Genomic DNA, 17840 nt, shown 5'->3' with positions numbered 1-17840 from the left:
TTTAAGCTGAGATTTGAGAAAGCTAAGAATTTGGATGTAATGGTAATGGCACGAGGGTGGCAAACCAAGGCGTTCCTGAAATTCTCCAAAAGAGGTCGGTGCTGAATGGCCTTTAACATGGATAAATCTTGTGACACCCTGTGATTGCCATGGAGCCGGCATTTTTCGTTCGCAGCCTGGGGGAAAGGCAGGATGTCCCCAGATAGGTGTTAAAGGTGAGGGGTGTGAGGTTAGATTGTAGGTGCTGCGGAGTTTGTCCCATAATCCAAGGGTGAATTTAATCGTGGGGATTGAGTAGGCCGAGGCTGGTCTGCAGGACCTGGGGAGCCATAGAAGAGAGTCGAGGGGGACGCCCTGGTACATTGAGTTCTCAATATCGACCCATTTTCTTTTCCCTTGGAGGGAATGCCAGGACACCATATGATTAAGGTGACAGGCATTAAAATAGGCCTGGAGGTTAGGATATCCCAATCCGCCTGAGGTAGCACTTTTGGCCAGCAGTGTTCGTCTTAATCGGGATTTACGGTGCGCCCAAATAAATTTGTTGCACAATGATTGCAATGAGGTCAAAGTCACACGGGGCACCATTATCGGAATGGTCTGAAATAGGTAAAGGATACGGGGAAGGAGATTCATTTTCAGGGCGTTAATCCGTCCAATCCATGAAATAAATAATCTGTCCCATTTATCCAGGTCTTGGGTGAGAGTTTTAATCATAGGAACATAGTTAGTCTGGTAAAGGCTGCCTTAGGATTTAGTAATGAATATGCCGAGATATTTGATAGCTGAGGGTCTCCAAAGAAAAAGGAAAGAGGAGGTTAGAATCAAGTGGGTCTGGGGTGGGATATTAAATGCAAGGGCTTCAGATTTGGTGTGGTTTATTTTGTAACCAGAGAGGGAACCATATAGGAGTAGTTCTTTTTGTAGATTAGGCAGAGAAATCAAAGGGTTAGATAAAGTCAAGAGCACGTCATCCGCAAATAAAGATATTTTGTATGAGTTCTGCCCCACTGTAATCCCCCCAATGTCCGTATTAAGTCTAATACGGGCCGCAAGAGGTTCGATGCATAGAGCAAAAAGTAGGGGTGAAAGAGGGCAACCCTGACGCGTACCATTCTTCAAATTAAATCGAGGTGAGCTTAATCCATTGGTCAGGACCATAGATGAGGGGTTGGAATAGAGGGCCGCTATTGCAGTGATGAAATGACCGTGGAGGCCGAACGTAAATAAAGTAGAAAACAAAAAGGACCAGGAAATGCGATCAAATGCCTTTTCGGCGTCTAGCGCCAAGGCAATCGCTGGTGTTTTCGTCGAGTTTATTCGGTGAATCAAATTAATAGTGCATCTGGTGTTGTCCGAGGCCTGACGGCCAGGGATAAATCCCACTTGGTCAGGATCTATTAATGATGGCAACACAGCGTTCAGGCGAGTTGCTAGTATTTTGGCAAAGAGTTTGAGATCGGTGTTTATCAAAGATATGGGTCTGTAATTTGTGCAATGCGAAGGATCTTTTCCGGGTTTCGGGATTACAATAATGCGGGACGTCGTGGAGTCAGTGCGGAAGGGCGTACCCCGTAATATTTTATTAAACAGGGAGGCCATATGAGGGATGAGTTGCGGGGCGAAGGTTTTGTAATACACCATCGGATAGCCATCCGGACCGGGTGCTTTCGAAGGTTTCTGGGTTTTCAGAGCCGCTTCAATTTCCTCAGCAGAAATATCAGCATTGAGAGCCGAATTAGTTTCCTCGTCTATACGAGGGAGAGCGCATGAATCTAAATATTGTTGTGCCTGATCGGCTTGTGCTAAGGGGTCGGACGGAGGATCAAGGTTATAGAGTGTCCTATAATAGTCATAAAAGATACCATTAATTTTTTTGGGGTCATAGGTAATGTTACCTGAAGGTTGTCTAATAGTATGGATGCATTGATTAGCTTTTTTGGCACGTAATTGGTTAGCTAATAAAGTATGTGCCTTGTTACTTTTATCGTAAAATGATTGATTGGCCCATCGAAGCGAGCGCTCAATATTCTCCGCCAAGAGAGATTGTAGGTCATCACGTGCTTTTTAAAGTTCGGCTAGAGTTTTTTTAGAGCGTGTGCGTTTATGTTCTTGATCCAATGTTGCAATATTATCCGTTAACAGGGCAATTTGGCTTTCTCGGTCTCTCTTACGGCGGGATGCAAATTGGATAATGGATCCCCTGATAACCGCCTTATGGGCTTCCCATATAGTGGCTATATTGCAGTCACCTTCTACATTAACCGCGAAATAATCCCGAAGTTCTGTCTTAATTAAGTCCTGAAACTTAGGGATCTTCAATAGTGTCTCGTTTAGTCTCCATGACGGTCTACCATCAGGGATATCAAAAATGTCAAAAGTCGCAGTTAAAGCTGCGTGATCTGTCCAGGTAAGTGGGACTATCGAGGAAAAGCGAGCGGTGCGGGAGAGAGGTGCACAACTCAAGAACATATCAATACGAGAGTACACATCGTGCGGATTAGAGTAGAAGGTATAGTCCCTGGTGGTCGGGTTAAGGAATCGCCAGACATCGAACAAACCAGCCTCGGCCATGCCCCTGTGTAATACGGAGGAATTCGGGGTTTGACTACTACGCAAAGGTCCGGACCTGTCCATGCCCGTGAGAGTCATGTTGAAATCGCCACCAACAAGTATTTTACCTCGTCTATATGAGTAAAGGTCGTGAAAAAACTTACGAAAGAATTTGGATTGGGCAGTGTTTGGAGAGTACAGGTTAGCCAAGGTAACCTCCTCGTGTCCAATTTTACCTCTCACCATTACGTATCGGCCTTCATTGTCGTGCTTACAGTCTAGGAATTGGAAAGGGACGGACCCCCTTATTAAGATAGCCACCCCATGTTTTTTTGCTGTATGATTGGAGTACCAGACCATAGGAAATTGTTTAGATGTCAGGGAGGGATGGGAATCTGATTTCAAGTGTGTCTCCTGTAAGAAAATCACGTCGCCTTTTAATGTCTTGAGAGATCTGTGGAGATGAGAGCGTTTCTGGGGAGTGTTCAGCCCTTTGACATTAATGGACAGGCATTTTAGCGGCATGTTTGAAGCTGAAGAGGGGGTAATTCACTGGAGATCTCCAGGGTCCCGGACTCTGCTAATATGGACGAAAGAGACAAAAAAAAAAAAAAAAGAGCAAAATAGGAGTATATAATTCTGTATACGAACAATGTTAGTTAAGTTAAACAAACTTTCTGTGGTTACAGGGGTGTCAATATACAGGTGGACTGTTATCGGGGTCTATAAGAGGAGGGGAACAGAAGAAAGAAGAACAAAAAAGAATAAAGCAGACGTAGTATCCAGTAGGCAGGATACTCGGCTGCCAAGGTTGAGCTCTCAAAGAAGAGAAAAATGAGAGAGCTCGCTGGCGGGACACAAATACAATATAACAGACGAGGGTATTGCCCCTCTATGCGTGATAATAACTTTAATCCCTAAGATTCGGGGGAGGAGGTATCAAGATAGGACACTGACGCCCCTCACCCGAAACCACTAATAAACGGGTCGGGCGGACCGTTGTGTAGCAAACTAAGATCTACTTCAGGGGCGCGATATTCCGAACTATAGAACCCGATAGTATGAGTGATCATATAACAAATAGTAACAATTTAGTGTTAACAATAAAACCAATGGTAAGATCGCTGGGCAGGTCGGCCGCCAGAGACAGCCCTCACGGCTTCGGAAAAGGATACAATCCATTAATCTATGTATGGCTCCCAGCTGCCGACCAACCCAGCGAGACGACAACATAGTACTACGTGAGGCATAAAGGTCTGTCAGCAAGAACCTTCTAAGAAGAGAGTCAATGCGCAATTGCGTATGGATCGGTACCTAAAACAGGGCTTACATAACAGTTGAGCAAGATTGCGAACAAAATTGAGTAGATTAAACGTTATAAAAACATTAAAATTAAACGGCAGGAGCTTCTCGTCTATGAGGTAGCAGCTGGGGTCAGCTGCAACTTTCGAAGCAATTTGTCCCCATCATCAGGAGAGCGAATGGTGTAAATTTTGCCATCAATCTCCACAATGAGGCGAAAAGGGAATCCCCAGCGATATTTATAACCATTGTCACGCAGTGTGGAGGTAACAGAGCGTAAATCACGTCGCTTAGCAATGGTCACTGGTGACAGATCTTGATAAATCTGAAGCCGGGAGTCTTCAAATAAAATCGAGGTTGAATTTCTGCACGCCAGAGTGATGCTATTTTTAATCTTGAAGGACAGAAATCGGAGAATAACATCGCGGGGAGGCTCCGAGTCCTTTGGTTTAGGTCTCAAGGCGCGGTGAGCTCTCTCTATCGAGATGGTAGAATTTGAAAGTGACGGAACCAGGTGTAGAAACAAGCGTTGGAGGTATGGTTCCAATTCAGAGGCTGTGATAGATTCCGGAACATTGCGGATGCGGAAGTTGTTCTGTCTTTCGCGATTTTCGCTGTCCTCAACCTTATCCTTAAGGATTTCCAGTTCGCTGGATAGGTAGCTCATGTCCTCCCCCACTTGTTTGTGGAGATTTTGTTGGTGGTCCACCCGTGATTCTAACGCGGTTGTGCGGGAGTCCAGAGCCGCCACGTCAGATTTTAATTCCCCAATCGCTGTCTGGAGAGCTGTCGTAAATGAACTCTTAAGGTCTAGTATCATGTTCTGGAGGGACTGGATGTCCGCCTTAGTTGAGGGTGCATCCGTCTGATCCATGATGGGGGTGGGCATCGGTGAGGATGGAGATGAAGCTTCTGACGGTTTTTCCCGGCGTGAGAAGTGTTGTGAGATATCTTGAGAAGCACCTGGTTTTTTTGCTCTGGTGTTCGCTCTGCTCATAATATCTGGTGAAAGTAAAACGTCCGTTTAAGGAGTGGTAACAAGAACGGTCCACTTGGATGTTACGTGTTCAACAGTTGGTCCGGGTGAGGGGGAAGTCAGGCATCCGTGAAATTACATCATTTATAGGTCTTTGGTCCTATTAACCGATGAAGACAGTGAGAGGGGTCCACAGGAGAGCGTCCCGATTTACAACACACTTTTCCGTGGTTGTATGAGATGTGATGTAAGAAATAAGAAATAGCAGCTGCTGGGTTGAGATTTTGCTTTGATTCCTTGTGATAATAGGGAGATTGTGTTTTCACAGCTCCAGCAGGGGCAGCAGAGTGCAGGTGATATAGGATGTGCCTGGTCTGCCACCACCAAGATGGCCGCCGTCATTAATATATGGTGTAGCTTCTTATGGGCATTTATAGCGGTGCCCCCAGGGGTTTATTGCACTGTTAAATGCTCCCAGGCCCCTCAGCGGCCTCCGCCCGTCCCCCCCATCAATTACCGCGGCCAGTAGGCTTCTTGGAGCGGTGTAGCGTCTGCGTCTCGTCAGACGCCACACCCAATATGGCCGCCGCCACCGGAGCTCCGCGATTCAGTTCGGCTCCGGCCCTGCACTATCAGGAGCACATGTTACTCCTTCGTCCGCCCTGTCAGGCCTCCCCAGGCAAGGGGTAGGTGGTGTGATGATAGGGTAAGTCTGGGGGCAGCGTTTCAGCGGCCGGGCGGTGGGCAATCCTGTGCGGGGGTTTTGAATAAATTTAGGCCGCGGCTTGGTCTCTCAGGGAAGGCCGCAACCCGCAAGCACAGGGCTAGCCCGTGCTCCGGCTCTGCAGCTCACTCCCTTAGAGCCCTAATTAGCATGGGCAACTGTGGGGTGGTATAGGGGAGAGACATGTGGGGTAAAAGCTTATTTGAGGGGTTATAGGGGTTTGGATCTGCAGGAGCTCTCTCGGGACACTTCCTCTCAGTTAGGCCTCAAGCCACGCCCCCCCTGACGGTTTTTTAAATAATTCTGCACCACCAAATTCAATGTATGTGCAAAACATGGGACGTGCTGGAATTTGCCCACATGTAATGCACGCACAATATTGGTGGCGTTGTCCGATGTCACAAATCCCCAGGAGAGTCCAATTGGGGTAAGCCATTCTGCGATGATGTTCCTCAGTTTCCGTAAGAGGTTGTCAGCTGCGTGCCTCTTATGGAAAGCGGTGATACAAAGCGTAGACTGCCTAGGAACGAGTTGGCGTTTGCGAGATGCTGCTACTGGTGCCGCCGCTGCTGTTCTTGCTGCGGGAGGCAATACATCTACCCAGTGGGCTGTTACAGTCATATAGTCCTGAGTCTGCCCTGCTCCACTTGTCCACATGTCCGTGGTTAAGTGGACATTGGGTACAACTGCATTTTTTAGGACACTGGTGACTCTTTCTGAGGTCTGTGTACATTCTCGGTATCGCCTGCCTAGAGAAGTGGAACCTAGATGGTATTTGGTGCCGGGGACACACTAACTCAATAAATTCTCTAATTCCCTGTGAATTAACGGTGGATACCGGACACACGTTTAACACCACCCAGGCTGCCAAGGCCTGAGTTATCTGCTTTGCAGCAGGATGACTGCTGTGATATTTCATCTTCCTCGCAAAGCACTGTTGGACAGTCAATTGCTTACTGGAAGTAGTACAAGTGGTCTTCCGACTTCCCCTCTGGGATGACGATCGACTCCCAGCAGCAACAACAGCAGCGCCAGCAGCAGTAGGCGTTACACTCAAGGATGCATCGGAGGAATCCCAGGCAGGAGAGGACTCGTCAGACTTGCCAGTGACATGGCCTGCAGGACTATTGGCTTTCCTGTCTAAGGAGGAAATTGACACTGAGGGAGTTGGTGGTGTGGTTTGCAGGAGCTTGGTTACAAGAGGAAGGGATTTAGTTGTCAGTGGGCTGCTTCCGCTGTCACCCAAAGTTTTTGAACTTGTCAATGACTTCTGATGTATGCGCTCCAGGTGATGTATAAGGGAGGATGTTCCTAGGTGGTTAACGTCCTTACCCCTACTTATTACAGCTTGACAAAGGCAACACACGGCTTGACACCTGTTGTCCGCATTTCTGTTAAAATAATTCCACACCAAAGAGGTGATTTTTTTTGTAATTTGACCAGGCATGTCAATGGCCATATTCGTCCCACGGACAACAGGTGTCTCCCCAGGTGCCTGACTTAAACAAACCACCTCACCATCAGAATCCTCCTTGTCAATTTCCTCCTCAGCGCCAGCAACACCCATATCCTCATCCTGGTGTACTTCAACAGTGACATCTTCAATTTGACTATCAGGAACTGGACTGCGGGTGCTCCTTCCAGCACTTGCAGGGGGCGTGCAAATGGTGGAAGGCGCCACCTCTTACCGTCCAGTGTTGGGAAGTCAGGCATCGCAACCGACACAATTGGACTCTCCTTGGGGATTTGTGATTTAGAAGAATGTACAGTTCTTTGCTGTGCTTTTGCCAGCTTAAGTCTTTTAATTTTTCTAGCGGGAGGATGAGTGCTTCCATCCTCATGTGAAGCTGAACCACTAGCCATGAACATAGGACAGGGCTTCAGCCGTTCCTTGCCACTCCGTGTCGTAAATGGCATATTGGCAAGTTTATGCTTCTCATCAGACGCTTTTAATTTTGATTTTTGGGTCATTTTACTGAACTTTTGTTTTTTGAATTTTACATGCTCTCTACTATGACATTGGGCATCAGCCTTGGCAGACGACGTTGATGGCATTTCATCATCTCGGCCATGACTAGTGGCAGCAGCTTCAGCACGAGGTGGAAGTGGATCTTGATCTTTCCCTATTTTACCCTCCACATTTTTGTTCTCCATTTTTGAATGTGTGGAATTATATGCCAGTAATATATATCAATAGCAATGGCCTACTGTACCGTACTGCTATATATTATATACTGGTGGTCAGCAAAATTCTGCACTGTCCTCCTACTATATATACTGCGCACAACTAAAATGCACCACAGGTATGGATGGATAGTATACTTGATGACACAGAGGTAGGTAGAGCAGTGGCCTACTGTACCGTACTGCTATATATTATATACTGGTGGTCAGCAAAATTCTGCACTGTCCTCCTACTATATATACTGCGCACAACTAAAATGCACCACAGGTATGGATGGATAGTATACTTGATGACACAGAGGTAGGTAGAGCAGTGGACTACTGTACCGTACTGCTATATATATTATATACTGGTGGTCAGCAAAATTCTGCACTGTCCTCCTAGTATATATACTGCGCACAACTAAAATGCACCACAGGTATGGATGGATAGTATACTTGACGACACAGAGGTAGGTAGAGCAGTGGCCTACTGTACCGTACTGCTATATATTATATACTGGTGGTCAGCAAAATTCTGCACTGTCCTCCTACTATATATACTGTGCACAACTAAAATGCACCACAGGTATGGATGGATAGTATACTTGACGACACAGAGGTAGGTAGAGCAGTGGACTACTGTACCGTACTGCTATATAATACTGGTGGTCACTGGTCAGCAAAATTCTGCACTGTCCTCCTACTATATACTACAATGCAGCACAGATATGGAGCGTTTTTCGGGTAGAGAACGTAGATATTTTCAGCACACTGAGCACAGATATTTGCACGCACACTGAGCACAGATATTTGCAGCACACTGAGCACAGATATTTGCAGCACACTGAACACAGAAACTGAGAGAACGCTGCACGTCCTCTCCCTATCATCTCCAATGCACGAGTAAAAATGTCAGCGACGCGCGGCTCCTTACATAGAATACGAATCTCGTGAGAATCCAACAGCGGGATGATGACGTTCGGGCGCGCTCGGGTTAACCGAGCAAGGCGGGAAGATCCGAGTCGGAACCGTGTAAAATGGGTGAAGTTCGGGGGGGTTCGGATTCCGAGGAACCGAACCCGCTCATCACTACTTTCAATGGATGTTTGGAGAGCCAAAAAACAGTACAGACCATAAAAAAAAGGAACTGTACCTGCCAAAAAGGTACAGTTGGAGGGTATGCCACTGCATCTGCAGCAAGTCTCTGCGTTGTAGATAGGGAAAAAAAAAACACATACTTTTACTGCAGCGTCCTATGTCCTGCTGTCAGTCCGCCTGCCCCCCTCCAGCATCAACAATCCCCACTCCCTAGCTGCAGCGCAGGTGGAACAAAAGCTGCTGCGGCCACCGGCATAGATGTGTATGAAAGCGGTGCAGCGGAAGGCTTTCATAGTCCTCCCTGCGCTGCATACTCTCTGAGCCCCGGAGCCTCCTCAGTGCATGATGTCACAGAAGTGCCTCCCCACCACAGCCGCGCCTAGAACCCCAGAGGCCCTGAGTCTGCAACACAGCACCTAGCCTGTCAGCCTGGAAGCCCCGAGATGGCTAATGTAATGGATAGAGTGGGTGATATCGCGGAGGGTAATGTCTGGACGCTGAATCAATGTAAAAGGTACAGTGCTGTGCAGTGTCACTGACACTGCACAGCGCTCTCACCTTTTACATTGATTCAGCCAGTCAGTCAGTTCTGTCAGCCAGTCACTATTGTAAGCGCCTGTGTCCCAACGCACCGCATTACAGGGAAGTAGACGCACTAAATTAACTACAGCTCCCAGCAGCCCTTAGCGTCAAAGCATTCCGGCGCTAATGGCTGGGAGTTGTAGTTTATTGAGTGCATCTTCTTCCTTGTAATGCGGCGCGTTGGGACACCGGCGCTAACAATAGTGACTGCCTGCTTGGCTGCTGTGCGAGTCTCCGGGACAGCCACTGCCAAAGGGATGCCAGCAGCTTAGCTGCTTCCAGGAGGAGAACCAGGAAAAGCATTACCCGCCCCTCCCCCACTCGCAGTACCTCCGGCCCCCATCCGTGGCACCCCCCCTCCACCACCCGTGGTGGCTCCAAACCCACTCCCCACCCTCCGCACCCGCGGCACCACCGCCCCCGCCCCTCCCTCACCCGTGGCACCCCTGTAACCACTCCTCCCCCACCCGCGGTGGCTCCGGACACCCACCCTCGGCACCACCACACCAGCCCCTCCCCCACCAGTGGCACCCCTCAACCACCCCTCCCCCACCTGCGTCTTCCCTGGACCCCCTCCCCCATCTGCGTCTCCCCCGCACCCGCCACTCCCCCAACCACAGCACCTACTAGGTGACTCATCAGGCCCTGCATGCGCTGTTCACGCCATTGCAAGGGGCTACGACCCCTTAACCATTGCACGTCCTTTGTCCATGCAATATTTAACCACTCACACAATTGCAATTGGAAGTAATACTCCATATAATAAAAATATTGCACGCCACAAGGGCGTGTAAGGGTTAAGGGAGCGTAGCCCGTAGGGCGCGATGAATCACCTAGTAAAATACATATGTATCACAATATGCTACAAAATCACTAATAAAATTATTTGAGAAAAAAACAATAAATAAATAAAATACAATAGAAACTCTTTAAAAAAAAACAACACAATGCACTGGTTAACATAAAAATGCTGAACTGTTCTGTTTTTAACTCTGGTCGTTAATGTCTCTTTTTTATGTGTATTTCTTTAATATCATGATAAGGCATTCAACAACTTAACAGGTCAGGATGTTTATCAGAGACAATCCAAAACTTTGTGTAGTGAAGACAGTACATATTGATTGAATGTCTAATTTATGTCACTGCGGTGTTGCACTTACTGTAAAAATTAAAACACATTGCATTTGTTATATGTGCATTCTGTAGGTTAATGTGCACTTGAACGTAATAATGTTAGCAATGGGTAATTAGATAGTGGGAATAAAGGTTTATAGATTTCTGTATTTAGGTCACTGTATATGTCCTCCCCTGTTTCTGGCCGCAGATACTGCAGTGCGATGAGATGGCTATGTCCCTTCTCTCTGTTTCCATGACAACTACTGGGCTTATTCCATATTGGCTTGATACAGAGCTGAGCTGCATCGTTCTACGTAATACACTCCATCCTCCCTCAATACCTATTACTCCCGTTATCACGGTCTCCTTCTTACCATTTCTCTGTCCCCTAATTCCTGACTTCATCTCCCTCTGATTCTCTCCCTCAATGAGAACAGATTACTGCTGACAACTCAGGAGGTAGGTGACAGCTCCCTCCCTCACTAGAACAAAACCCCCTCACTCAGATCATCTGTCGTAGGTGGACCAGGGTTAGAGAAGGGCATGCATGCGGTGGCTTAGTGGATGTGGGAGTGTTTATAATGTAGAAGAGTCTAGTGACGTGCCTAAAGGCTTATGTACACCATTATTTAGTTTTCTTGTCTATATTCACAGAAGAAAAAAACTGTTTCTCAGTTATATTTTCTAAAGATTTTATCCCATCGCAGATTCTTATATTCTTTGTATTCCCAGGGCTTGTCCTTTATCACCACCCTGTGTTGTCCCTCTTTAACCCTAAAAATGATCAGCAGTGACGATTCATTGGAGCCACTTCTGGGCCCTCTGGAGCTGGAGTGCAAGATATGTTATAATGGCTTTGATACAAGGCAACATCGCCCTAAAGTTCTAGGGTGTGACCACCGCATGTGCGCTCGCTGCCTCAGGAAGATGTCTTCCAATTGGAGTCATACCCCACCAGCTACACTATGTTGTCCATTTTGCCGACAAGAAACCCCGCTGCCTGAGGACCTGCAGCTCCTGCCAGATGACAGCGGCCTGTTATCCAAACTCAGTTGTGGTGAATGGATCCACAGGCGCGGTTGCAGCGTGGCACCTGAGGTCATGTTGAGTCCTGGGAATCTGTGCCCTAACTCCTCTGAGTGTCTAGTCATCACCATTATGGAGGTCTCAGATGAGCCTGCAGGGCCCGATGAACATATGCCTGTACTAGACATCCTGAGAGTGAAGATCTCATCTAGTCTAGCATGGCTACCTGATTCCTGTGTTCCTCACTGCTGCGGCCCCTGCAGGCCTGTGCCCCGTGTCCTACTAGGCTTCTTGTGCCTCGTGTATATTAGTTCACTGCCCCTTGGTGTCTACCTTATGATGAATGGGCATCTGTTAGGCATCATACTGGTTAGTCTTGTGCCGTGCACCCTTATACTCAGTCTTTTGTGCTACTGTTTCTGCCATGAGCTAACTGCCTGCCTTGCTGATTAACACTCTTGAATCCCTTACAACCAACATTGATTGTGTAAGAACTGTGTCACCAGCATCCCTTCACCTTCACTGACAGTGCCAAGCCTATGCCTCTTATACACTCCGGGTGTACTGAGCCAGTGCCCTATTTTTATTCCATATGTCTTCTGTATTATAACGTGTTCCACTAGTCATGACCACAACAGTCTGTGCTAGCAAATATATGAACCCACCACCCACTCCTTTATCATCAGTATTATTCTATATTTACTCCAAATAATATCAAAGAATGACTTTTCCAACATCAAGCTCCTGCTTGTGATATCAGTGATACATTATCTTCACTTGTGTTTGTTGGTCTTAGTATTCTGCAGGTAGCTGTAATATGCAATTATGACATACAGAAAGGGTAGCATTCAGCAAATGATTCTACAGGTGTAGTTCTGCTCTTATCTACTGTAGTACAGCAGACACAGCTGACCATTGGTCTTGCTGTTGCTTCCTGGATGGTATGGAGTATAAAATGCTCTTGGATCCTGCAATATTTGTACTCAACCTTAGCCTGTATAATAGCAGGCTCTGCAACAAGCTGCAAAGGCCTGGATTTTGTCATGGTTCATTCATTGGAGCTTAGGGTACAGGAACTTTGCACTACAGCCACTACATAGATAGTGAAACCACATCAAACTCCTATGTGTGTAAAACCTCTTATTGACCATGATAACATAACATACCTTAGCAGATCTGAGCATCAAGTTGTATAGCATTTGTAACATGGCACAGTATAGAGAGCTGTCTCAGTCTTGGGCATTTTGCCAGCCATTCCATAAGGCTAATTGTAAAAGAAAAATCTGTTAACAGTTATTAAACCTCTTTTTTAGCACACACTAACAAAGGCGATAACAATTTTGTAGTGCTTCATTTTTAAGCCTTACCCAGTAACTAAGAAATAATCCTAAACCAAAGTGTTGTTAGTTAGTGACTCCAAGTACAGAAAGCAGCCAGTCATATACAGCCATATATCCTGCATCCTTTATACAGGGGTATTAGCAGATTGTATCATCACTAGTGAAAAGAAATATTACTTATTTTTTTGCACAAACATTTTCATATGAAAAACACACATGAAAAACTTCATAAGTCATAACTGCCAAAAACAACTTGTAAGTCTTAAATGCCCAATGCTCGTGTATATAGTATAATCATATCTGAAACATGATTACTGTAAGTGCTATTATATTAGGATAAAGCTGGTATTATTTTTTGGAGTGTGATCATGTAGATGGTGACGGATTTATTTCTGGTCATAGAAAACGCTCACGTTTACCTTAATAAAGCAAGGGCCAGGGCTATGCTCATATTTATATGTATACCAGTATATTTTACTATCCATGTAATGACAAAATAATGTTGCAGATAAATTGAGTTTATTTTCCATTATGCATGTGTATTTCTTATTGAGAGGTCTGTTGTCACATCAACTAAAAGCTCTACGTAGACAGGAATAGCACTTAACATTTAAAGCATTTCCAATAAAGAGAGTGATTACATTTTCTAAAAAATGACAGTTACACTCTTATTGGTTGAATGTGTTAAAGCACGTTAGTCCCCTTTACCTGTGCACCGATTTCATGTATGTTCCCAATTAGGCTTACTGCCATACAGAAAGCACAACAGTATTCCCCATGGTGGCAGATTAGTCACCTTTCAGAGAAAGAAATCTTTGCCCCATTTTCAATAATTGGGTATTCTCCTCTGTGGGGGTCCCATTCGTGTGGGCCTGAGTGAGTGGCAATTTAGTTAAAATGTTGCAAAGTATAAAAGGAGTCCAACAAATATGTATGTTTGGTAATGAGAAAGCCATTCACAACCTTTTACATTTTTCTTTGTCTTGTATATTAGCACAATAATGATAGGCACAAGCATGGCAGCAACCCACAGAAGAGAATTTCCCAAATGGAAGTTTGAAAGGAACTAAAGTTAAAAACATTATTGGTATATGGGTATATTGGGGCTGATTCTGAGTCGGGCGCAGCTGCAACGGCGTTAGAGTATTTTATTTATAGACACGTCTGCTACTTTAAGGTAATGCTAATATCAGCCCCTCTCTGGTGTGCATCCGTTGCATCTGGATGTACAAAGGCTGGAACTCCCACTTTGAGCGGCTATAGTTGCAACCATTGGAAGCACCATTGGGACTTGAATCAGCCCCATGCTAGGTACAGAATGTCAGTCAGAGTATGGCCTTCAATGTATGCAATTAAGCATCTGAGTCCGACACTTGCGACACTTCCATAGAATGCATATAACAAATTAACAATGAGTATCTTCATGCTTCTACACAGCCATCTCCCACTCACCGTCCAGGAACACCCAATACATGCCAGAGTCTGTGCGCCTCATCCGCTCCTGCACCTCTGTGTTTGCCACTGCGGGATGCATGCAGTATGCAACTTTTTAGGGATTTAGATGCATGCAGAGTCATCACAAAACAAATCACCAACTACGTGAACATAGGTATTGTGTACCTGCACTGTATGATAGCATACACTGCCTTTCTCACTTTATATTCTCTGGGGGCAATGTAGTTATCAGTCACCACTTTTTAGTGAATTGTTGTGCATTTCATTGCTGGCATTATCACTGAGAAAGTCTATTCCATTGACTATATACTTAACAGTATCATACCTCCCAACATTTGATCCTGCCTGGTAGGGACACTCACGCAGCATAGCGTGCGTCACAAAAAAGGGCATGGTCTCAGGTGGGAGGAGCGTGGCTGCGCACCGAGGACCCGTTTTCCGTCATTTTGGGGGCGTGCCCCGCGCTCCCTGAGCAGCACCCGGCTCACTCCCCGCATTGAATAGATGCTGTGCACGTGCACACAGCATCCATTCAGAGATCACTCGCTGCTTTGCAAAGCAGAGCAGCGGGTGATCAAAGCCTACCCCAACTGCCACCAGCCTGCGGGTATGCAGCTACTAAACTTTTACAGGCAAGGGGGGTCATTCCGAGTTGATCGCACGTAGCAAATTTTTGCTGCTCGTGCGATCAACTAGACACCGCCTAAGTGGGAGTGTAGTTTAGCATAGCAGGGCTGCGATCGCTTGTGCAGCCCTGCTATGCTAAAAAAGTTTTGTGCAGAACAAGACTAGTCTTGCAGTTACTTACCCTGTGCGATGGATCCAGCGATGAAGGTCCCGGAACTGACATCAGACAACTGCCCTCCAAACGCCTGGACACGCCTGCGTTCGGATCTTCACGCCCGGAAAGCGGTGAGTAGATGCCCACGGAACACCTCCCCGCTGTCAATCTTCTTGCGATCGCGCTAGCGATCACTTTCTTCTTTATTCTGGCCGCTGCCCGGCGACGACTGTCGCTGGGCAACGAAGTGCGTACGTAATGCGGCCACCGCGCATGCGCAGTTCCAACCCGTTCGCACCACAGCGATGAACCGCTGCGGGCGAACGGGTCGGAATGACCCCCAAAATTGGATGAAGTGCAGTTTATCTCTATTTGTGCACATTCACCTAACATACCACCCAACATGACCCATTTCAGGAGGGACAAAAAGCTCTGTTCCTGGACTTCCCTCTTAATATATGATTGCCATCATCTGTGTTGGACTAGTTAAGTGATACCATAGGTGCTTCAACACAGGAGATGGCAATCATAAATTAAGAGGGAAGTCCAGTAATGCCGATTTCAGATATGTGACCCGGGAACTTGCCAAGTCTAGCAAGCCGGCAAATTCCCGGGACTCAGCTCTATGACCCTGGTCAGTAGCAGGGTCGTGGACCCAGGACTTAGTCCCGGGTCGTTTGCATTTACAGATACTGAAATCACATTCCATGTATGTGTAACGGGCATTTAAACAGAGGCGGTCGCCTGTGAGCAGACTCTGGGTGAATGCCCTTCTCTCCACTGCGCAGTAGTCTCCGGAATTGCGCATGCGCAGGTTTCCGGAAACGTGGGGCCCGCCATGTTCCGGAGACTAATTTCTGCATGCACGGCAGCCATTTTTGACTGTGATTATTGCCGCTGCTGTAGCACCTGACGCGAGACTCAGAGAAAGGTAAGTATTAAAACATGGGTGCAGTGTGTGCGCTCATGGACACAGGGGCCCATATGCACGGCACACTTTGCACCCATTATAGAAATGCCAATGATGTGTGGAAGACATATAACAGAGCATTTTGCCCCTCCTGGAATGGGTCATGTTCATAGGCATGCTGACATACCCACACACCAACTGAACAACCATATTCTGGATTTTCTTCAAAAGAACTCTGTGACCTTTTGGTTGTTTGCAGTACAATCACCAATAGTTGCCATTTGACGTATAGGGCAGAGCATGAAAAAGCTCTAAAGCAGAAGATCATAAACTTTTTTGAATCACACCCTAGAGAATCAGAATTTTTTTCACGGTACCCCTAGGTCAAAATTTTTAATATTGAGAAATTTAGAAAAAGATATTAAGTATATTGTGTTTATAGGTCATCCTTTCATTCACTTATGTGGTGAGGGACAGGACTTGCTTCTGTTTGTACACATATTTTATGATTGGAAGCCACAAGCACTGGTTTTTCCTATAACATGGACCATAAATAGTTTCAATTGGCCCTGGACCACCATCCCAGTGTGCCACTGTACCCAGTTTGGGACCACTGCCCTAATGCAAGCTGACACAACAATTTTTGCTGGCAGTAGGGCTATTCACACTTTAATAAATTGGCCCCTATGTATGCTATTCCCTGAAGCTACACAGAAGTGGAAGAATCTTCTTGCGAGCATGAGGTAAACAACTGCCTCTAACATCAGGCAATTAGTTTATGATCAACAAGGAGAATTATTGAGGAAGACATCAAGATCCAGGTGAATTTATGTCAAACTGATATTTAGGAACATTTTATATATTATCAGTGTTGAACTGGGGCATGAAGGGCCCACCATGAAAATGCAGTGGTTGGGGCCCATCCACAGGCGGAACTTGTGAGTGGTGGGCCCAGGCACAAAAATAAAACTTGGCCCCCTCCTCCACCCCAACGCACATTATGCCACACAGCAGTGGGTGACGGGTAGAGGCAGAGAGTGACAATGGAAGGGAAAGGGGGGCAGAGGGTGACAGAGGGAGGCAGTGGATGACAGGGACAGTGAGTGACAGGGATACAAGCACAATCTCTTGAATCATGTGGCGGATAGGGGACATGTACCTTGTTGAGGGGAAGGAACACAGCGGCCTCTGCTCTGTCCCTGACAGGGGCCCCCACCCTGTGAGCTGACTTTAATTCACAGACAGCAGTGAATCAGAAAAAATGTACAGCTGTCTGTTAGAGGCAGTAAGTAACTGTGTTTATCAGCACTGAGAGGTGGCAGGACTCCCCTATCAGTCCGGCACACACACAAGGTCAGCCCTACCTAAGGTAAGGGGCAGGTCCCTCAGACAGTGGGGCCCAACCTGCTCTCTGCACTGGGCCATTCATCTGATATTGCCCAAAATAGTCTGCAGGGGTTCCAGGGGATAACTCATTGCTTATCTGGGTAGCAGTGGGCCCCTTAGTCCTCAGGGGCCCCAGTGCAATGCACCTGCAGCACCAATGGTAGTTTAGGCCCATGCTTAGGGGTGTGGGCAGCCTCCAGAGGGGGAATGGCCATCTACTGTACCACAGAGGCTTATATATATAGTAAATACTCATGATAATATGATTAATAACAGCAATGCCCTGTAGAAAATACATCATAGTCCTTTACAGTATAATAAAGGGATGGGGAACCTTCGGTCCTCCAGCTGTTGTTGAACTACACATCCCAGCAGGCCCTGCAACAGTTTTAGCATGGCCAAATAGCAAAAATGTAGCAAGGTAT

The 17840-nt window shown here is 46.5% G+C and overlaps 1 protein-coding gene across 1 annotated transcript; it reads left to right on the top strand.

Annotated features, from left to right (window-relative positions):
* The first annotated feature begins 10825 nt into the window (after positions 1-10825).
* LOC135057886 (E3 ubiquitin-protein ligase RNF182-like) lies at positions 10826-13415 on the top strand. Its single transcript, XM_063963606.1, has 2 exons — positions 10826-10976; positions 11250-13415. The coding sequence occupies exon 2, from the start codon at positions 11298-11300 to the stop codon at positions 11994-11996; it is 699 nt and encodes a 232-aa protein (XP_063819676.1). The 5' UTR covers positions 10826-10976; positions 11250-11297; the 3' UTR covers positions 11997-13415.
* Positions 13416-17840: the final 4425 nt, after the last annotated feature.

The sequence above is a fragment of the Pseudophryne corroboree genome, chromosome 3 (assembly GCF_028390025.1).
Source record: "Pseudophryne corroboree isolate aPseCor3 chromosome 3, aPseCor3.hap2, whole genome shotgun sequence".
NCBI lineage: Eukaryota > Metazoa > Chordata > Amphibia > Anura > Myobatrachidae > Pseudophryne > Pseudophryne corroboree.
This window is presented reverse-complemented; position numbering and strand designations above follow the sequence as displayed.